The 23,343-nt window shown below is 39.1% G+C and overlaps 2 protein-coding genes and 1 long non-coding RNA gene across 6 annotated transcripts in view; 1 reads left to right on the top strand and 2 right to left on the bottom strand.

Moving 5' to 3' along the window:
* NEU3 (neuraminidase 3) overlaps positions 1-1,831 on the bottom strand; it is a 31,441-nt gene extending 29,610 nt beyond the window's left edge. For 2 of the 3 annotated variants that reach the window (XM_007490979.3, XM_016422000.2), the window contains exon 1: positions 1,487-1,830. The gene's annotated coding sequence lies outside the window, so the exon portion shown is untranslated. Of the gene's footprint in view, positions 1-1,486 lie in introns of all 3 variants that reach the window. The other variant, XM_016422001.2, reaches the window with a different exon arrangement.
* On the top strand, positions 1-3,864 carry LOC130453840 (uncharacterized). Its single transcript, XR_008911437.1, has 2 exons — positions 1-132; positions 3,327-3,864. It is a non-coding gene; the product is annotated as an uncharacterized LOC130453840 (long non-coding RNA).
* The window catches only part of SPCS2 (signal peptidase complex subunit 2), a 24,861-nt gene continuing 5,086 nt past the window's right edge, over positions 3,569-23,343 (bottom strand). Inside the window, exons 2-6 of one of the 2 annotated variants that reach the window (XM_056794980.1) lie at positions 20,646-20,753; positions 13,815-13,902; positions 10,790-10,946; positions 9,701-9,835; positions 3,569-4,624 (exon numbers count right to left, since the gene is read on the bottom strand). In XM_056794980.1, the coding sequence (XP_056650958.1) occupies positions 4,438-4,624; positions 9,701-9,835; positions 10,790-10,946; positions 13,815-13,902; positions 20,646-20,753 (675 nt within the window). In that variant the 3' untranslated portion in view covers positions 3,569-4,437. The remainder of the gene's footprint in view (positions 4,625-9,700; positions 9,836-10,789; positions 10,947-13,814; positions 13,903-20,645; positions 20,754-23,343) is intronic. The other variant, XM_056794981.1, reaches the window with a different exon arrangement.

Below are 23,343 nucleotides of genomic sequence, written 5' to 3' on the forward strand. Positions count from 1 at the left end.
CCCTTCAAGAACCAGCTCAGGTGCCATCTTCTCCATGGCATGAAACTTGGCAGTGGAGTATAGGATCATAATAAGATCATGGATTTAGAGATGGAATGGATCACAAGGTTTGGAGATGGAGGGACCTTGAAGGTATATCTGAAATGGTACATTGGGAAAAGCGCTGGATGGTTCCATTTTTGGCTTTGAAGTAGCCTTTTATAGTCTCAATTTCTTCATCTGTAAAACTCAAATAATAATAACAGCATATATAATAGCTCACTCATAGGACTGTTGGAAAGCTTATGAGATAATATAAGCAAAGTACTTTGTAAAACTTTTAAAGTGCTATAAAAAAATCAGTTAATATTCTCCTAAAAGATGAGGGAAGTTATAAGCAAATGAACTCTTGAAGATCATTCCAATTCTCCATCTACAAATTCTTTTTCACCCCTTTTGGAAAATTCCTTCTCCTCTGATTTCCAACAGCACTTTTCGTAAACTTCTCCTCTGCAGTTATCTCAGGCCCCTTTCTATTTCACTATGTACCTATTCAGGCTCTCATTTCCCTTTAGATTGTGAATTTCTTAAGAGCAGGGTCTGTAAATATCTTTGTATACTCAGCAATGGACTTCATAAATTGAACTGAAATATTAAGTGCTCAGAGCTCCTGAGCTAAATATCCTGCCTTGAAACTGGCCCACATTGACTATCTCCCTAGGATCAAATTAATACAGCTGGCCAGAGGACAATGGCCCTATGTAGCCATTACCCCGTTTCCTCATCTCTACTTCCCCCAGTTGATTCTCTTAAAAATTAAAACTAAAAAAATTTAAATATGAGACTGTACTTTGAGAGTTTGGAGAAAGAGGGAAGAGTAAAGGGAGAAGCTGGACACAAACAGAAAGATACTGTATTTCACAAGCTACCACTGGTGAAGAGTGGTGGATTAAAAAAGAAAGTTGAGTTCTAGCGAGTTCTTGTTCTCACTTTCTCAGACAACTGTAATCTTAGATGGTATCTAAGGCCTTTTCTAACTCTGATATTCAGTGTTCTAAGCTCTCTCCCAACTCTGATATTCCTTGTTCAACAAGATCTCTCCTAGCTCCGACATTCTAGGTTCCAAGTTCTCTCCCAGCTCTGATACTTCCTGGTCTAATATCCCTCTGAGCTCTGACTTTTCCTGTTCTAAGGTTTCCCAACTCTGACATTCGCTGGTCTAAGCTCTCTCTCAGATCTGGCACTGACATTGACATCTAAACTCTAATACATTTCTAACCTATTTCCCAGATTTTTCCAATCTGATTCTAGGTTGCACCAGGGGGCTCTCCCATTTCACCCTACATTCTCTTCCTTTCCTTACACCTTTCTTCCCCCATGTTTACCTTCCTTATCCTGCTCTCTTCCACCCTCCTCTCCCCTCGATCCCCCCATGTTGTCTCCCACCCCACCCCCATTTCATCCCCGTCTCCCCCTCCTCCCCATCTCCTCCTCGCGCCCCGCTCACCCTGCGCTCAGCCGGAGCTTCAGGAAGCTCGGGCTCCCAAGGCGGCCCCCTGGCTCTGGACTCCACGGAGGACAGATCAGGAGCGTGACCTGGCCGGGGATAGAGGAGGAGAAGAGACAGGGGAGAACAGGCCGAGTGCTGCAGATACTAAAGCCCCTGGGAAGACGCAGAGGCGGGAGAGGGAGCCAGAAATGGGGTAGAGGAGGTGACGGGAGAGAAGACAGAAGGTAAAACAGGAAGCAAGTTCGAGGTGGTCACAAAAACTGAGCGGCAGAGCCCCAAGCCACAGACTTTATGCTTAATGTGGAGAATGCGCACAAGAAATCCACCACGTGACCTCTCCCGGCGGCACTGTGAGGCGGAGTGAAAGGCTCGGGGCGTGAGGAGGCGGAGCATCCCACTCCCAGACGCCCGCGCCTCGCCCGAGCCTCCGCTTCTGAAATGCTGCGGCACAAGCCGGGAAGACTAGGGAAAAAAAGACCTCGGGATGGACATCCTAGAACCAGTGTGACCTTGGCCAAGTAACTAACCCTTTCTGCTCAGTTTGCGCATTTGACAAAAAGGTCCTGCATCTAGAATCCAGTTGATAGCCTGTCTTTAAGGTTCCTTCCTGCTCTCACATTCTCTTCTTGAAGATTGCTTCCTAACAAGACACTTGCCCTAGTCCCTGGTAGTGCCATCTCTCCAAAAGCCCGAGAAGCCGTGGAGACCAGCCCTGGGGAAAGTAGCAGGCGTGCTCAGGACAGATTCCTACAGTCAAGCGAAAGGCCTATCAGTCCCACCTTCAAGAAACTGCCATAATGGCTTTTTTTCTGTCCCCCTGGATTCTCTTCTTTTGGCTTGGGTCTCCTCAGACAGTCTCTTTTGCTAGTTCTCATCTGTTACATACACTAACCATCCTGGGCTCCCATCTTTTTTCATTCTAAAGTTTCCTACTTGGTCACCTTAAGTTTTGCCTCATTTCTAATACAGCAATCAACAAATATTTACTAAGCACCTTACTATGTGCCAAGTGATGGGTTGCCTCCTGTATACGGTTCTTCTCCACTATCTTGCTGAGTTTTGGCTAGATTTAGAAGAGACCTTACCTTAAAGATCTAGCCCAATTCTCACATTTTACAGAAAATAAAATTAAGTTCAGGGGTTGTGATTTTTCCAAGGTCAGCCAGAGAATTTGACTAAGTCACTGATGGATCACTACCATTTCTCCACCCCTTTGCCCATCCCAAATAATCTAATTAATTCTTTGTGGCCTAGAGAACCAAATGAAGCCCAGCTTTCAAGGCCCTCCTTAGACCTCCTACTTTTATTTCCCCCAGAGATTCCATTTTACACACCCCACCAGACAGCCAAACTGGATAATTTGTCCTCAGACAAGGTCCAGGGCCCTGCCCTTTACTTTGTTTCCACTGCTTTCTGCACCTAGCATGTCTGCTGAAATCTTTTGATTCCTTATAAATACCACTTCCTCCAAGCTTTCTCTGATAACCTCCCCTCTGATGTGACTTAATGATGTGAAGACACATTTCTGTACTCCTCTGGATCATTCCATTTTCATCTGTATTCTGTTTACGTTACCTCTCAGACTTGTCCAGAAGTTGTCTGAGTGTAGGAACTGCCATACAAGGTTTATCTACATCGTTCCTAGTGGATACAACAGTTGTCTATGTTCAATACATGGCTGACCAAAAGCTGTTAGGGCTGCAAGGATCCTCAGATTATCTAGTCCAACTTGCTCATTTTAAAGAAGGAACTCAAGGCTCAGAGATCACCTGAAAGGCTCCTTATAGCTCTAACATTGCAAATAAAATCATCTAATCTAAACTTCCTTCTTTTACAGATGAGGAAACTCAAGTCAAGAGTAATAAAAGTCTTATCCAGGAAAGAGGCAAGGCTGGGAGCTAGATCCAGACACTGGTGACTAAGGCCAGGCCCTTGTTCCATTCTCCCTACCCAAGGCCTCAAGAACATGCTCAGTCCAAATCTTTGGAGTTTAAACTCAAACCCATAGTGGATAACTCATCAAACGCTCCACACCAACATAGGATGATCTTTCTCTGCCATTAAGACACAAGACCATAGTTGCATCTCTTCTTTCCTTTTATTGAAAAAAAATTCATTTAGAAAATGGCAGTTAATAAGGGAGACAACAAAGTAAGAAATGTAAGAGCTGGGGGACAGGTGAGGGTAGGACATATGGAGGACATAAAGAAAACTAAAAATGCCATTGACCGATTTGGTCAAAAGCACAAAACCTGATATCAGAAGGATCTCTCCTTCCCCTGGTCTGTCTTCACAAATTAAAGTGATGGGTATTACGTATTATTACTTTTTAAAGTCACCCCTGCAAGTCAGTCAAATAAATACAAAACTCAAAACTAGGTCTGTGACTGGAAGCGGCTGTACCCCAAAGATTTTGTCCTGAATCCCTGGAGACAGGGTCTGGGATTAAAAATATAATAATAAGCAGGTACAAGTCAGCATTATGGGGAACAGATTAAAAAATTTTAAAGGGGCAGGCATGGCAGGAAGCTGCTGCGTGGGATAAGCACTGCCAGGTACAAAGGAGGAAGTATATAGAGCTTCAAGCAAAAACGCCTTCCAAAGGTCCTTGATAAATCGTCTTTTAATCCAATCAATCCCAAAAGTAGAGCAAGGTTAGAGCAAGGCAACCATATGGACAGGTCTGACCATGAGCTCAATTGCTCAATCCTAGCTCCCAGCTCCTGGTTCTGCTTTAGAAAATCCTATTGATCCAGAAGGGAGTAGGATTTCATGACAAAACATGAGACATTTTAAACATTTTTTTATTTTACTCTATCGGTTTCAGTTTCTGGTTTATGGGTTGTTTTGTTTCCAGTTTGTTTTTTGTTGTTTCTTTTGTGTTTGTGTGTGGGTGTATATGTGTGGTCAGCATGATCCCAGCAGAAAAAAGGCTGTTCCTGGAAGGATTATTTCGTTTTCCTCTCTGTGGCGAGGCTGTCGTGGAGCTTGGAGATCTCAGGCTCATAGGCCTCCATGACCAGCATCCCACTATTGTCGAAAAACTTAGCAATGGACTTGGTGAACTCTGCTTCCCTTTGCTGTTTGGTTTTCCCACTAATGAAGGTCAGCTTCAGGGTGTACTTGTCATCAAATCTGGGTAACAGGACACAACACAAAGAATTCAGATTTGTAAGTTTTCATCATAAGCAAAGGGCATTTACTATAGGCAATGTCCTGTGTTCTATACATAAAAATGAATTACAACTGACATTTGTAGACTTACAGTTTACAAAGCACTTCTTTATCACTGCATAAAAAAAATTTTTTTTGTCTGAATAATCAAGTAACTATTAGTAAACTTTTGAGCCAGGACCTTGCATCCCAGGTGATTTCCTTTTCATTTTTTAATCAACTTAAACATCAACATGAATATTTCAATAAACAAAAAGCAGACAAGGGGATTGACTTTGTGATTTGAAAGAAATTACCTATTAAATGAAAATAGTAAAGTTGCACTGGTTGTCTATGGATCCTTCAGAACATTATGCTTTTTTTTTTTTTCAGTTCATTACTCACTAAGTCTCCCCAATTCACGTAGAAGCCCTTCTTTGTTTTCATATTCTCTCCACTCTTACTGTAGAGGGTAGACCTATCAAGGTCTTTCTAGTAACTAGATTGATATGACATCCCTAAAAGACCTGTGATTTCACCAATGTAGGGACTCCCACCACTAACCTATCACAACACTTTCACACCTTGTTTGGTGACCTTTGTGAGTTGATGTGGCCAGACATTTGAAAATGATACTTAGAATAGGCTTTGGACAAGAACCAAACAGTTGAATCCCTGAAAAGCCTTCCAGTTTGGTAGATTCTGCCTGGGTTTGTATACCATTAGAACATCTTTGTAGAAACCAAGTTTACCTCCCCATCAAGATGAGGCCTCCTAATAGCAAGCATTTAATGTTTAATAAATTGGCATCAGAAAGACATTTTGCTCAAAGTCACATAGTAGTGTCCATGGAATGAGGCTTAAACTTGGGCCTTTTAACTCACAGAGTCTATCTACAATACCATGTTATCCTATCATACCCTAATATCCCTGCCCTTGAGAACTCAAGTTGTTTTGACCTACTCTTTTTTTAACTCTTACTTTAACTCTTACTTTTTATCTTAAAATCAATACCAAGTGTTAGTTCCAAGGCAGAAGAGTGGCAAGGGGTAGGCAATTGGAGTTAAGTGACTTGCCCAAGGTCACACAATTAGGAAGGGGCTGAGATTTGAACCCAGGAACTTCCATGTTCAAGCTTGGCTCTTTAACCACTAAGCAACCTAGCTGCCCCATATCCACTCATTCTTTAGGATTAGATTATTTAGTTCTAATTAATTTTTATTCTATACTTTTGAGGCCTTGTATTGAATGTAATTTTTATTGTATTATAGTCCAAAAAGTGGGCATTTAACATTTCTGCTTTTGTGCATTCATTTGTGAGGTTTTTATGCCTTAATATGGGGTCAGTTTTTGTGAGGGTGCCAGAGAATTTAGTTATAATGACAAATCATTTCCACATAAAAAAATAGAAGTGTATACCAAATGAATGGTAAAAAAAATGTTAGAAAAATTCAAAGGGCATGATTAAAGCTGAAAGGTCAGAGGAAATTTTAGCAGGTAAGAATTTTGAAAAGTATGAAAGTCCCAAAGCAGGAATAAATATGGTGTATTCAGAAAATAGTATAAAGGTCAGATTGGTTAGAATAGAATCACAGCAGGGGACAGTGGGGAAAAAATGAAGAAGTAAATAAGAACCATAAACTATGGAAGGTCTTAAAAGTAAATCTAAACTAGTGATGACAAACCTTTTAGAGACAGGGCCCCACCCCGCCCCTAGACCAAGTAGGTGACCCTCCCCCCACCACAGGCTAAGTGTGTACACACACACACACACACACAGAGTAGGGAGAAAGTGCTCCCATTGGACTGCAAGGCAGAGGGGCAGGTGAACTGAGGAATGTCCTCAGCCAGTGTATACAGGGGGAGGGAGAAGTGGCCTGAGGGCTCTGATCCCCTCCAGCTCTGCCCCCTGTGAGCTACCCACCTCATTCCCTATGCACTCCCATTGGGCTTCTGGGCAGAGAGAGAGAGGTGGGGAGGCACAGTGGAGAGGGGGAGGGGAGCAGCAACTCCACCCCAAAGTCCCTCTGCCTTTCTAGTAAGGGGTGGGGAGAGGCACCCACTGCAGCCCAGTGTCCCCAGAGCTCTTTGTATACCATCTTTGGTACCCATTCCATAGGTTCACCATCACTGCTCTAAACCAAGAGCATGCATTATCTGTAACAAAGAAAAACCTGAAGCCTTCCTAATAAGATCACAGCAAGGATGTTCATTATTGCTACTATTATTCATTATTATAGTAGAAATGTTAGATAAAGCAACAAAGAAAAAAAATTGAAGGAATTAGAATAGGGAGTGAGGAAACAAAGCTATCACTCTGTGGATTATATAATGACATATTTACAGAACCCTAGAGAAACGACTAAATAACTATCTAAAACAATGGACAATTTTGGCAAAGCTGCAGAACATAAAATAAACCCACATAAATCATCAGTATTTTTATATACTACTAACAAAATTCAGAAGCAAGAGATAGAAAGAGAAATTCTATTTAAAATAACCACAAACAATATGAAATATTTAGAAATTTACCTGCCAAGACAAATGCAGGTATTATATGAACACAAAACACTTTTCACACAAATACAGATCTAAAAAACTAGAGATAAGAGCAATGGCTCATGAGTAAGCCAAGTCATATAATAAAATGACAATTTCACCTACGTTAACTTACTTATTCAGTATTATACTATCAAACTACCAAAGAATTATTTTATAGATCTAGAATAACAAAATTCATCTGGAATAATATAACTGGGAAATATTTAATAAAAACAATTTGGAAAAAAGAAAGGAAACCTAAGGAGTTTGGACTTTATCCTATTTATTTATTTAACTATTTGTTTATATTATTTATATTTATTCACATTATATTATATTTATTTATTTATATAACTATTTATTTAACTATTCCCCATGGTTTCATGGGGAAGCCCCTGAATTGGCTTTCTGAAACAAAGATTATATGATTAGTACATTAGGGAGATTAATGTGGTGGCAGTATTAAGAATGGATGAAAAAAGACAACTAGATGGCTCAGTGGAAACAGGAAGTCCTAGATTCAAATTTGGCCTCAGGCATTTCCAAGCTGTGGGACCCTGGACAAGTTACTTAACTCCAACTGCCTAGCCCTTACTAATACTCAGTATTAATGCTAAGACACAGAGTAAGGGTTTAAAAAAAAAAATTTAAAAAGGATGGATGGGAGTAAGAAGGGAGTAGGTGAGTTAGACCCTGGTTAAGAGGCAAAGCAATTTCAGATAAGGGGTGACCATAGCTCTTTGAAGACAGTGGGAATAAGAAGGAAGTGACAGAAAAATAGATTTTTTAAAAAATCAATAGGATTTGGCAACTGACTGAGGGGCAAAGGACTAATAAGCATTTACTAATACCTTAATGTGTCAGGCTCTGGGGATACAAATAGTTAGCTGCCCTCAAAGAGATTACATTGGAATGGGGGAGAGGGGGGAGATGAGGTTGGGGGGTGGGGTGGGATTAGGCCAACATGTACCACAAATAGGTATGGGGGAAAAGACTTCTAATAGCCTCAATTTCTTCATCAATAAAAGATGAAGTTTGAACTAGATAGTGTCCAAAGTCACTTCCAGTTCTAACACAGTTTTCTATAATCCCATAGTACACACAGGAGACACAGGGAACAGATGGAAGGAAGGCAGCCTTACAGGAGGAGGCACTAATAGGTGGGGCCAGCAAAAGCCTGAATTGCTGAACAGCATATCGGCACCCCATCTTGAACTGTTCCTACAGCTCAGAATGCCCTAGATCTTCCCATTTCTGATTTCTTAGTTCTAATATTGCTCAGGGCTCCTCCTAAAACTACTTCACAGGGGAGATTTTCTTGGGTCATCCCAGTCTGGGAGGGCCTCTTCTACCTCCAAACTCCCATATATAATGAAATAGGCAGGATGGTGTAGTATGAAGAACATTAGGCTTTAAGGTGAGACCTGGGTTCAGATCCTAGCTTTGCTACTCAATACCTGTGTGACCATGACATGTGGACATACTTCCTCAGCCACCTCTCTCCTCCCCAACAGTAGAACTTTTCATTAAACCAATGGAGTTGGCAATTAAGTGGCACAGAGCAGATAAGAGCACTAGGCCTGGAGTTTGAATTGGGCTTCAGACACTTAGTAGCTGTTTGATTCTGGCTAAGTCACTAAACCCTGTTTGCCTCAGTTTCCTGAACTGTAAAATGAGAGTAACAGCACCTACCTCTCAGGATTGTTGTGTCAAAGAAATGAGATATCTGTATAGCACTTAGCACAGTGCCTGGTACATAGTAGGTGCTGTATAAATACAAGCTAGCTATTGCCAATGCTTCTACATTTTCACTACACTCACTACCTCTGCCACTACTCCTCTCTGTGTATAGTTGTTAAGGGCAGCAACTAAGTATGGTACTTACAGCCAGTACTTAACACACAATGACTGGCACATTGTGTTTAATAAATAATTTCTCAGACATTCCATTCCTTTCTCTACCTTAGTTTCCTCATCTATACATTTAAGGGGGCAGACAAGATGATTTCTAAAATACATTCTAGTTCTTGTTCCTATGATCTACCTAATGTCTGGCCTAGTATTCATTTGGAACTTGGGGAATGCCACCTTGTATTATAAAGCTCTTTCAGTTGATATGCCTTGGTTTCCAAACCAGCTCATTAACACCCAGAAGACAAGAACTGGATTTTATACTTCTATGACCCCAATACCTGGCACAGAGCTCAATGTCTGTGCTGCTTATTGATTCAACAAATGTTGAGCTACACAAGAGAATTCTATGGTAGCCCCTAGGGACTTTTTTTAAATGGAAAAGAGAAGTCTGTCTCTGTCAAAGAACTATAGTCTACTAAGTGGAGGTTCTTGTAAGGAAATTTTTTTGCAAACTTTAAAGGGCTACATAAATGTAAGTTTGAAAGGAAGGAGGGGGAAAAGGAGAAAAGGAGGGAGAGAAGGAGAAGCCTGGTCAACAGTATAGACACTTGAGGAAAAACCTATTTCTTTGTCATACAAAGAATCATGAAATGACCATACCGTTTAAGACTGGAAGAGAGCTGCCAAACATCATCAGGGTCCATTCCTGATGGATCTTTTCTATGAGCCACAAGGAAAATGCTTTTCTCCTTATATGATGTGTAGATTGTCAGGATCCCCATCATGATGAAATAAGTTCAGGATATGTTAAGGAAACAAAAAGCTACCAAAAGAGGCAAAATGAAGACATGGAAATAAAAGACTGAAACTATGCCTTCAATCTGTCTAGGTCCATTTCCAAATCTGTCAGAGAAGGTTGGATGTGGTAATATCTAAGGTCCCTTTCTGCTCTTAAAATCAATCTATCTCTGTTATTCCACAGCAGTGCTAGAACAATTCACTTCTTCTTCCCCTAAAACCTTTTATTTATTTCAATGACTTCTTATGTTACACAAGGAGCAGCATGGGAGGTACAGAGGGACACTGATAAGGTAGAGGCATCTGCAAGAGAGTGACCAGGACTGTGAAGGGATTAGAAACCAGGCCTCAGGAGGACTAGCTGAAGGATATGTGTCAGAAGGAGCCCTGGATTTGGAACCAAAGGATGTGGGTTTGCATTTTGGAACTGTCAATTATTAGTTAGGTGACCTTGGGGAAACCACAAGTCTTCCAGTAAAATGGAAGAGGTTGGACTCAATGATATCTAAGATCCCTTCCAGCTTGGAATCTGATCCTATGATGCTGATGAACTTGCAGCTCTTTTCTAAGGTTACCTGCATTAGTTGGGCATGAAACCAAATTTTGAGAGTCAAAGCACAAATTTCTAAGCACATTGTAAATCTTAAAGATGTTCTTTACAACAACCTTATGAAGCAGAGTGTCAGAACTACTGTTTTCACTTTTAAAATGAGCCAAACAAGGGAAAGCAATTTGTCCAAAGTCTCACTGCTTAGTGACAGAATCAGGACTCAAACTCACAATTCATCAATCCAAGAGCAGAGCTCTATAACAATAAGCTTGTTCTTATTCATTCTGATTTCCTGTAATTCGCTTTCTTATTCCTTAACTGTTATACAGCCCCCTTCTCCCAGGTAAGTAGATCAATCAACATATTTTGGAAGGTAAAAAAAGCAGAGATTAGAAGGATATGATATGACACACAGAGCAAGGACTGGTTTAGATGCTGGAAAAGGGTGTAGGTAGTCCCAGATCAAAGCCACAACGGCAAAGAAACAGGAAATCGTACAGATGATAAGGCGGCCATCAATCAAACCAAAATTCTCCACGTACTTGTATTTTTCTAGAAGTACCTGATGAAGAAACAAACATAAAAATAAATTGAGGAATTCACTTAACAAGGATATTTCTTCTTCTCTTGATTTCTTTCTGGTTTGTTTGTTTTGTAAAATGCTTTCTTATTATATAAACAAAAGGTGGGAAAGGATGTACAATGAAGAAATAAATGATAGACCTTTTGAAAAATTGAATTAAGAATCAAATCATGAAGAAAGACAAGTTCTTCCCAAAGTCACCTAATTCAAGTTGTTTCAGGATTATACTCATTGGTAAACAACAGCCTGGAGGAGCCAAATACACCTGCCTCCTGCTTTTGTAAGGCCCAGGAGCCAAGAATAGTTTTTGAATAAAGTTTTATTTTATTTTGAAATATAAGAATCATTTGTAGCTAAAGGGACTTTAAAAAAAAAAAGAGAGAGCAGCCTGGTACCTAGTTTACTAATCCCAGCTCTAAATCATCTATAGCAATATGAGTTTCATCTATCTAGTTAAGAACTTCAGAGAAAGTCTACACATTCTACAGTTAAACCAAAGCAATTTAATTCAACTCTATATGCCTTGGTGACTGAATTAGAAACATAAGAAACAATACAATACATGCCCCAGAGAGATTTATAGTCTAAATAGAAGGATGAGACATGTACATAAACGTATATGGTAGAATGTGAAGGAGCAAAGGACAAAATGCTCTAGGAAAATTTGGGGGAAAAGATTCTTTTTAGTTGGGTTTAGTTTAGTTCTCCCAGACAGGAGAAGTGACAACATCTGAGCTGGGATTTGAAAGAAAAGAATTTCACTAGGTACAAAAGAGTATCTCTGGCCACAAGGGACAGTTTGCAAGAATGCAGAGAAATGGGCAAAATGAAAACTGGGAACAACTTACTAATTCTCAACTGGAACATAATGGTAGGGAATCATGTGAAATAATGCTAACGAGAAATAATAGTCAGAAAGTGATTAAATATCAATCTAAAAAGGTTTATTTGTAATCTATCATAAATCTTTCCAAGGGTCTGTTGAAGCCTATAGACTCCTCCAAATCATGTTTTTCTTTCTATAATATGTAAATTTTGAAATTTCTCAGACTTGTGAATGTTAAAAATTTCCACGATGAGGAATCCTCCATTGGAACAAATTCCCTACTGGGAAACATTCCCCATTTTGATGTGAGAACTCGCCAGGATCAGAAATGGGAGGACCTCTACTCCAACCGTACTTAAGACTGCTTTAGGGGAGAAAAATCCTTGCTATGGGAGGACCTCTACTCCAACCGTACTTAAGACTGCTTTAGGGGAGAAAACTCCTTGCTAAACAATGAAAGTACTTGGACCCATGCTTATAATAAGGTAAGGAGTTCTTTGAGCCATGCCTGTTTTTTAGAATTGATACAATGGGATGCTAGGTACCTAAAAGGGTTGGGCAAGTTTTCTCTTAATGAGATTAGTTGACTCAGCTGTATTTTCACTGGTTCAGTCATACTGAGGAGATTAGTCGACTTGGCAGAAATTCAGATGGGCAGTCCTTTGGAAAACGTCTACAGTGATTGGTAGATGTAAGGACTTAGGGGAGGTGACACAGGAGAAAAACCCCTATATAAGAAAAAGCAGAATCTCTTGAAAAAAAAAATCCTTTTGGAGGATCTCTGATGAGGATTGCTTGGGAAGAATCTCTTGAGAGAGGCTCTGGAGAAGGGAAGCTCTTGGAGGACAATCTCTAAGGAGGTCTCACTGGAGCTCCTCTGAGGGGACTCTGTCCCTCTGGAGGCTCTGGAGAGAGGCCCTTTGGAACAGTCTCTGGCTGGAAGGCTCTTTAAGGAGGACTCTGGCTGGAACTCTCTCTGGTGAAGTCAGCTGAGATGGAGCTGGCCTGGTGTCACTAGAATCCTTGCTTAGACAGACCTTGTGGTGAGTGTTAAAAGACTGACTGATCTTTCTCAAGACTCAGGTCTAGGCCATGTTGGCTTAAAGCCCTTCATACTTATTTCCCTTTTCTCTCTTTCTCTCTTTTCTTTAATTCCACATTTGTATTAATTAAAATCTCTATAAAACCCAGTTGACTTGGGTATTTGAATAATTGGGAATATTTCCCTGGCGACCACCTTATATTTGATTTAAAAACCAAGATACTGTAGTGAAACATATTTTCTGCGGACAAATTTACTCACCCTCTCTTATATCTATCACAATTTATATCTTCCACCATTTTAACTCACTACAGTTTACAACATCACTCTTTTAACTGTTACAGTTTAAGGCCTTCAACCATTTTAAATCTAACAAATATATATAGAGAATTATAAAGGAAAATCAATTATATTGAAATAAAATTATCAAAATATAAAAGGGGGCAGCTGGGTGGCTCAGTGGATTGAGAGCCAGGCCTGGAGACAGGAGGTCCTAGGTTCAAATCTGGCCTCAGACACTTCCCAGCTGTGTGACCCTGGGCAAGTCACTTGACCCCCATTGCCTAGCCCTTACCACTCTTCTGCCTTGGAGCCAATACACAGTATTGACTCCAAGACAGAAGGTAAGGGTTTAAAAAAAAAAATGTATATATATATATATATATTATCATTAAAAAAAGCTAGTTGTAGCAGGAAAATTATTTTGGCATCTCTATGTCAAGGATAGATTGAAGAGAGTGGAAAACTGGAGATGGAAAGGCCAGCTGGATTATTTCAACCAGTGTGGAGACACAGTAGACCAAGTTGGCAGTTCACCATGTGAAGGTGAGATCCTTTCGAATCCACTTTTGAGCTTTCAAAAACATTGGTTGTCTGACTCCAGGTACAAAAACCCACTGGTCATCTGTAGGCAGGTACTCTGAAAGCTGTTCATTTTAAAAGGGAAGCTACAATGACATTTCACTCAAGAAGCAGGTACCTTTTTGGCAGAATCATCCAAAGAATTTTTCACTGCTGATCCATCCCACTTGTCAATTTTTACAGGTTTATCATCAATCTTCCACTGCAATACAAATTGAAAAGTTTCACATCAAAGGATATAGAATCCAACTAGAATTAAAATATACTTCCAAATGCTACAAGGCCCAATTTAGGAAACCCACAAATACACAAAATGGTTTACCCTTTGCCTATTGATGCTGTCTGAAGTTATAGGGAATAATAGTACTTAAAAATGAAATAGAACATTTTCCAACTGAAAAGTCACTATCACCTCTTCTTTCTGGCAGAGGGAAAGAAGACTGAATGCTCTCCAAAGTTTACTTGCTATTTCCTACAAAATACAAACACTATATTGTGATACAACATGAACTGATTTTATTTTAAATTTTGCTATTATTTTATTCTCAGTTGAAAATTCACTCCCTCCCATTGAGAAAGCAAAAAAACCAAATCCATTACAGATTTGTATGGTTAAGCAAATAAATCCCCACATTAGCCATGTTTCCCCGCCTTCCCTAGGGAACCCCACCCCTAAATACTTCAATCTGTATTCTAAGTACATCAGCTCTGTACATGAATGTGGATAGAATATTTTATGATGAGTCCTCTGGGATTGTGGTTAGTCACTATGTTCAAGAAATGTCTCTCAAAGTTGTATGACTTTACATTATTGTTGTTATTGTATAAATAATTCTCCTGGTACTGCTTATTTCACTCTATATCAGTTCATATGAACCTTCCTAGGTTTTTCTGAAACCATCCTCTTCATCATTTCTTATACTATTACATATTATTCATAACCAGTCCCCAGTTGATGGGCACTTACTCTCCCCTAAGTCTCTATTCCTTTGCCACCACAAAAAGTTAATGGGCTATGGGCCACTTTTAAATGGATCACTTTCCATACTGTCTTTTGGAATACAAGAAACCACTCTTGAGTAACAATACCACCAAACCAGGACATTCCTCATTACCTGAACCCATACCATACTTTATACCTCCATCCCTAAATCCATCCTTCATTCTCACATCTACCCAATGACAGTTTATTTATCCATCCAAGACTAGCTCTAAAACCAGCCCTTTCATGCAGGAATCCTCCCTGACTAGAAGACACAATTCCTTCCCATGAATTCTCAAGAGAGCTGGGTTTACAACTTGGTTCTTTCCCTTATTAGCTATGGGCCCCTGGATAGGCCATCTCTCTTCTCTGGGACCTGAGATTCCTCATTTATAAATAAGACAATCTGACAAGATGAGGTCCTTCCCAAATCTAGCACTATATATATATACACACACACACACACACAAACAGTATGTAAGTATATAAGAACATTAGGGGAAAGGTAGCATCTTTCCCCTAATGTTCTTATATACTTACATGCTGTTTGTATCGCTACTATTAGTGCCTGTGTCTTTATTAGTAAGTACTAAATGTTTGCTGGATAAATAATGGCACAGATAAATAAAATAAGCAGTTAATACAAAATTAATTTATTTCTGGAATATATTGTTTGGCTTTCAGGGGGATGAGAATGGAAATAGCCGAAAATTATTGTATTTAGTTTCTTGATTACTTGGGGCATAGATAAAAGGGGTTTGTAGTGCCGTGTACTTCAAATAATATCTCACATTTTAATTCGAGCCTTAAGGTTACTGATAGAATACAAAGATTATTATTCTTATCTTACAGATGAAGAAAATGAGATTCAGAGACAAGATTCCATCCTGTGCAAGAGCTAGAAATCAAATCACAGATTCTGATTTTTAACGTTTGAGTATCACAAAGTAATCTGTAGAGAGAGTGAACCCAGCTACTGGGAGCACTAGGAAAAGGTTCATGAAAGAGATGGCAACCAGGCTGTGCCACGAACAACTTTTTCAGAGAGCATGAGATTTTTTTCAAGAATGAGGAACAGCTAACAGGCCAGTTTGCCTAGAATATGAAGTATATGAAAGAAAGTAGAATGGAAATAAGGCTGCAAAGGTAGGTTGGAACTAAACTGAATAGTGGAATTGGACTTTATTCTAAAGGTAAATGATGGGGTGGAAATCACTGAAGGGATTCTTTCAGTCATGTGAAAGATTGTTTTGAAGAGAGTTTAGAAACAAGGAAGATAACTGGGAGGCTTTTTAAAAGTACAAAACAACAGTAGAGAGAAGGACACAGGTTGAAGTATATACGATTGATAAGACTTGGTAACTGATTAAATACAGCAGAAGAGGAGAAGAGTCAAGAATGACACTGAGACTCTAACTTAATTCAACAAAAAAAAGTTAGGAGGAGGGGTGGGTTTAGAGGAAATAATAATCAGTTCTCTTGTTGGATCTGGCAAACTAAGATAATAAAGGTACTGAAGAAAATATATAACAGCAACAATTGATCAAAGACTGGAGTTTGAAAATGAGGTGGAAACCAGAAGAGAATGTCTTGGGAGCCAAAAAAGGACAATGCCTAGGAGAATGAGTAGACAATCAAACATTTATTAAGTGCCATCTATGGGCCAGGCAAGAGATGCAGAGAGATCAAATTGGAAGAGAATTGAGAAAAAGTCAATGGATTCTGGTGTCACAAGATCACTGGTTACCACAGAGCGTGCAATTTTTATTGAGGGTAGGAGGAAAAAAAGCCAGGTTACAAGGTACTAAAAAGTGATAAGACAGTTTTTAAAAAGTAAAGGCACATTAGGAAAAATTAATGAAAAATGACATATAGTCATTAAAAAATTTAGATCAGTTTCAGCACAATTTATTTATTCGGAGAAATAGCCATAACCACTGCCTGTGCCACGCCACTGGAGAATATTTTCAGTATTTCTTTGTATGACCATTTTCCATGATATAAAGTCACTTGTAATCCCAGCTTTGGAATGTTTCTAGTGAATTACATATACTTTCAAGAAAAAGCTTTCCCAAATCTAGATTGATTCAAAAGATTTGTCTCATTCATTTTACGTGTATCAAGAAAATACTGATTGATTTGAAAGGGTATATTCTCTCCACTGCAGCACAGAAATATCATTTAAAGAAGGCTGAGAAGAGGAAGGCAGTATGTGTGGTACACAGAAAAAACACTAGGCTTGGAGATAAAAGGTATGGTTTTGTTAAGCTCAACTTTTAGCTGCATAGCTTTGGGTAAGTTTTCTGGGGAGGTACACAGTTCCATCACATTATGAGAGTATTAATTTTACTCATAATTCTCATTTACATGGTACTTTACAGGACAAAAGCATCTTCATCCTAACAGTGTGAAGTTCAGAGAACTTGTGACAAAAAATGCCAAAATTGATGTAAACTTTCATCTCTCCTAATTCCAAATAAGTGCTTCGTTAGTCAAATGGAAAGAGGAAGAGAATTAGTATTTACATAGCCTCTACTACCGGCTAGGTACTGTGCTAAGCACTTAAAAAAAATGTTATCTCCTATGAAGTAATTTTCTTATTTTGGATACAGGGAAAGTACTTTAAAAATTATAAAATGATGGAGAACTGAGGGATAATATAATTTTTGTTGTACATAATCAAGTATGAATACATAAATAATACCAGATCACATTTATATAGTCGTTTACAAAATATTTCTCCTACTCCTTTCCTCTTTATTTCTTTTTATATTCCAATGGAGTTTCTTTACTTACTGAGACTACTGCCTTTGAAAACATTTTAAAGTAACTAGGTCCATGTGATGAACCTATGGCACAAATGCCTAAGAGGGCACACAGAGTGCTCTCTGTGGGCACATGGCACCATCATCCAACAGAGTTCATCACTAGAAAGGCAAAGAGACTCAGATGGAGCTGCTCTCTTCCCCCTCTCCACCACATTTTTTCACCCCTCTGCCCAGCAGGCCAATGGAAGTACATATTCCCCTTCCTCTCTCCACCCAGTCTGAGGACATTCCTCACTTCACCTGCCCCTCTGCCCAGCAGTCCAATGGGAGTGCTTTCTTTCTCCTCTGTGTGGGATAAGGGGGTGTGGGGTGGGGCACAGCACATGGTCTAAGGGGGGTGGTTGGTGCACAGGGGCAGGGTGGCCTAAAAGGTTTGTTTTCACAGCTTTAGGTAAATATGAATAAAATAGGCAGCAACAACACCTAGCTTTTACATAGCATTTTAACATATATTGTCTCTTTTGATGCTCACAAATGCACTTATAAAGCAGGTACTTTTACTATCTCCACTTTAAAGCTAAGGGAAATTAAGATTGACAAAAATTAGGAGACTTGTCCAAAGCTATATAGCTAGTAAATTGACTCCATTTAATTGCTTTAATAAACATTTCAGACTTTTCTAAAGTTATGTCACTAATTTCAGTACTAACCAATCAAAATCCAAGAACTCTTTAGGGATCACCTTTCAAAGAGACCATCTTGCTTCCTATATACAGTATTTCCTAGATTGCAATCAGTGAAAAATACATGAACTACATGAAATAAAAAGGGGTATGAAAAATGTCTATGCTAGAGATATATTCCCTTTTAAAAAGCAAATGTGAAATTGTATATTATAAAAATATATTGACTACACACAGCACTTTTCTAGTATAAAAATAGATTTGATTTCCTCTATTTGTTACAAAATATTCCTGGCCACCCTTCATCCATCAAAGTAATTCCATATTTACATTTATAGGTGTTATCAATTTATTTCATCTCCAAAAATGTTCTATGACCAATGTACAATGCATCGTACAGATGCTAAATTTAAGGTTCTAAATGGTAGAGAAGTAAATATTTAGATGGAATTGTCTTTTGAGTATTTAAAGGATCTGTCATTTAGAAGAAGGAAGCAATCTATTCTGCTTGGCCCCTGAAGGGACTGAAGAAAACAGCCTGACTATAATATTAAGAGTACTCTTCTACAGAACATTATAGTTTATGTATCATTTTCCTTCCATCAACTCTGAGGTAGAAAGTATAAGTACAATTATTCCCATTCTATAGCAGAGAAAACTGAAGCTCAGAGACAACATAACTAACCTAGTCATAAAAAAGTAAATTTCCTGACCCCAAGTCTATTGCTCTTTCACTATACCACAATGGTGAGACCAAGACACCTTTCGGTCAAAATCCTAGAAAAAAGTTCTCTTCTGTTCACTGCTTCTGCTTCCTGCCCTACCACTAGCTTCCCACTCCATTCTACTAAAATTGTCCTCTCCAAGATTATCACTGATCTCAACTGTTAAACTCAAGGATCTAAGTCCTCATCCTACTTGACCAATCTTCAGGAGATGGCCCCTTCTCCCCTAGCTTTTGTGACACTCCTACCTATCTAGTCATTCCTTCTCAGTCTCTTCTATACGATATCAGAACAAGTATGAGCCTCTCTCAAGCCTCTCCTGTGGAACCTCTTCTCCCTGGTGAGCTCACCAGATCCTATGGTTTTCAGTATCATCTCCGTTCAGAAGATTTTATAGATCCAGGCTTAATTTCTCTCCTGAACTCTCATTCTGCATCATCAGGTGTCTACTAGATGAAATCTTTAACTGGATGTCCCTTAAGTCCAAAATGAAACTGATCATCTCTGCCACTACCCATGCCCCACCTGACCCTCCTCCAAACCAATTGTAGTTTAGACAAGATGATTAAGTCACTTTCAATTCTGAGTTTTGCAATCCAGTTTTTATAACTGATAGGAAGAAATTGAAGCTCAGAGAAACAAAGTAACTTGCTCCAAAACACACAAGGAATCAGCAAAACCAAGCCTGGAATACAAGGGTCCTGACAACTCTCAGGAATCTTTGAGTAGTGAGGCTCTCTGAGGTCATCTAATCCAACCCCAACTCAAAATGTTAATTCCACTGACATTTAAAAAGTCATCCATTCAAAGACTCATTGACAGGAAATGTCAAATTGGTTTTTTAAGAATGTTTTTACCTAAACCACCTATTTTTCAAATACTTCCAAGCAGCAAAATTCCCCACTACCTGTACATTTCCAATAAACATACCCTACCTACTCTGTGTTCCAGCCCCTGATGCATCCCAGCAGTGCAACCTGTTGCTGAGCACTTTAGTGAAGGCCGAGGCACCTTTCAGTAAGATTCTAAAGGAAAGAAAATGTAACCCTCCACACAGGTGGAGGGAAGCCTCTCATAAGAAGATTTTATACTAATAAAATCACAGGTCTAGTCAAAAACAAAAACAAAAAGAACCCTATGTGTCCAGTATTGCGAGTGATATTTTTTTTTTTAAAGAAAGAACTGATGGCAGCTGTCGAGAAGCTTATAATCAAACTGAGGAGACAAAGATCTTACATCAGGGTCCCCAAACTATAGCCCTCTGAGGCCATGTATCCGGCCGCCACTACATTTCCAGAACGGGCATCTCTTTCATTGGTTGTCAGTGAGAGGAGCACTGTATGTGGTGGCACCTCAAAGTGTGGTGGCGCTCACATACAGTATTACTTCCAGTGACATAATCCTTTGTGTGTCATCTTGTTCTGAGAGTAACTGAATGAGAACGAGATGCCGCACAAAGGATTATGTGGCTGCATAATGGAGGACATTAGCATGGTAAGCGGTGATCTGGGGGAGGGGATTCCGCACTGTGTATACGGCTGCCCGGTTAGGATTAGAGTTAGGTTTTTATATTCTGGCACTCCAATGGTCTGAGGGACAGTGAACTGGCCCCCTGTGTAAAAAGTTTGGGGACCCCTGTCTTACATAATATAGCAGAAAGAGCACTGGGACCAGACTCAAGAGATCTGGATTCAAATCCTGCTTCTGCCACTTACTGGTTGAACAATCTTGAGCCAGTCACCTCACCTTTCTTAGTTTTCCCCTTTGTAAGTGAGGACACTACTTACATTCCCTCCCTTGCAGGGCTGATATGCAGAGTCTTTCCATCTCCGGATCTGCTCTCTATCCACGGAGGCACCTAGCTGCCTCTGCAGTCTTTTGAAACCTAAGGATTTCTTAAATTTTAAATGAATGAAACAGAATTACAAAGAAAATCACAAGTAAGTGGAAAATAAAAGTGTAATTTGTTTTCCATCCAAGTTCAGGGATTCTCTGAAACCTCTCTAACCACCCCTTGAGGGGGTCTCTCCAAAGCCCTCTTTTCGTTTACCTCAATACTACTTCATGCGTCATCTGCCATGGATTTAATTCATCTCTATGCTGATAATTTCTCAAATGTCCCCAACCTTTCTACTGAATTTCAATCTCTCATTTCCTAATGCCTTTGAAAAATCTCAAAGTAGATGTCCAAATTCAGTAAGTTTAAAACAGAATTCATTATGTTTTTCCCTAAATGTTTCATGTTTGCAAACTTCTGTTACTGAGAAGAGAGCACCATCCTCTCAGTCCCCCAGATTCACAACCTTGGTGTCATTCTCAACTCTGTACCATCTCTCACTCAACCCCCTCCCCCATATCCAATCTGTTGTAAAGGTCCATCAATTTCATCTTTGCGACATCATTCCATTGTGATTCACTCCTCTGATACTGTCAGCATCTGTTTCAGGTCCTCATCTGCTCATGCCTGAACTAGTGCTGGCTCCCATTGGTGGGTCAACCTGCCTCAAGTCTCCCCCACTTCAATCCATCCTCCACTTAGACACTAACATGTTTTCCTAAAGCTGACATGTGACTATCATTGCCCCACCTCAACAAACTCAAGCAGCAACCTATCATCTCCAGAAACAAATGCAAAAGCCTCTGTGATCTTGAAGGTCCTGCATAGCCTAACCTTTTCATACCTTTCCAGTCTTATTATACTTACTTTCCATCACATACTCTTCAATCCAGTGATACTGGCCTCATTTGCTGTCACATAAACAGGACATTCCATCTCCAGGCATTTGTTCTGGTGAATGCTTTCCTTCCTCATCTCTGTCTAAAGCCTTTCCTGGCTCCCAATTATAATGCTACCTTCTACAGAAAGCCATTTCCAAACCTTCTTAATTCTAGTGCCTTCCCTCTTTTCATTATTTCCTATTTATCCTGCATACAGCTTGTTCATACTTAATTTTTGTTCACTGTCTCCCCAGTTAGATCATGAACTTTTCAAGGCCAGGGACTGTCTTCTGCCTCTTTTTGTATCTCTAGCACTTAACACAATGCCTGGCACATAGTATGTACTCATGGAGAGCTAAACATCCTGCTCACCAGTACACCGGAGTCTGGAAAGAACTTGCATCATGTCGAAGACTGACATTAATGTGGGTGATTTAACACAGGGGCAGTTATATGATGGCTTTGATGAAGAATTAAGTCTCATTTTGAATGAAGGCAGAACAGCTGAGGAGCTAGAAAATAAAATAAAAGGTGGAGTTGCTGATTACCATGGTTGTGACTTCTTTCCAACAATGGTTTCAAATAGTTTTTGGGCTTCAAACCAATAATTCCATACTATATACAAAACTTGTATACAAAACAATGGGATTCAATGAAAAGAAATATTTAGTGTGAAATTTTCCAAATTTATGAAAAAGTCATGACCTCTTACAAGCAGAAAAAAGTAAACTGGCTGCCCAGCAATGTCCCCAAAGAACTAGAGAGTAATTTAGATCAAATGATGAAGTGGATTAAGGAGTGGGTACAAGATAATTGAACCTTAAGGGGAAAGTATAGACTTTTAAGGCTTACCACATGATGGTTAGAAATTTTCTTGATGATCTCTCCTTCCCCATGCCATAGAAATTAAGAAAGCATACTACAAGTTTTACTATCAAAAACTGTTCTGTGGAAATAGCAGATGGACAAAATATAAAGTTGAGTTTTGGTTGAATTAACTTTTTTCTCTATGAGAAAACTTAAAAGATTTTAAGAACTTTTTAAAGTTTAAGAAATATTCAGCATTCTCCTTTGATTTGAATGCTAAAGAATAAATAAATTTGAGAAAATATGTGGAACTCTTTAATATGTGACTTAGAAAAAAATAAAGGCTAGAAGGAATGTCAAATTATAAACAAAAGAGTCTAAGGATAAAGCTATAGACATCAACTTAAGTGTTCTATTGGTAGTAGATTGCTGGATTGTTTTAATCTAGGAAACTGGCTATAGATTAGGAGTCAAAAAATAAATGGCAAGATCCTTGAAAAAATAGTATTTTTTAAAATTACAACAGTTCACTAAGTTAGTGTGCTTACAATCTGGGCACTATTTGTCTCTGCAGAAGAATAAGTAGATCATGCTTTCCATATGTAGACAGGAAACAGTAAAGTCTTCTGTGCACCCATGGAAATCATAAATATTAATTTATTGGCTGACTAATTTCAGTCTTGCTAAGTCCCATGAAAATTCATCTGACAATGCATTGCTAGATAACAGGTGGTGGTAATTAGATAAAAATTTAAAATACAGTATTTTTTTTAAAAAGCTGTTTATTGAACAGTCACTTGGCTAAATGACATTGAACAAGCCACAAGACTAGTAAGAAAGCTAGATGACCAACTCAGAGATCTTGTAGAGTTGATTTTTTTTCTTTTCAGAGGAGTTGTAATAAACATTTATAAGATCAGAGCAGCCATCTATTGTAATCCTTTCATTTTATAATGTGGA

The sequence above is a fragment of the Monodelphis domestica genome, chromosome 4 (assembly GCF_027887165.1).
Source record: "Monodelphis domestica isolate mMonDom1 chromosome 4, mMonDom1.pri, whole genome shotgun sequence".
NCBI lineage: Eukaryota > Metazoa > Chordata > Mammalia > Didelphimorphia > Didelphidae > Monodelphis > Monodelphis domestica.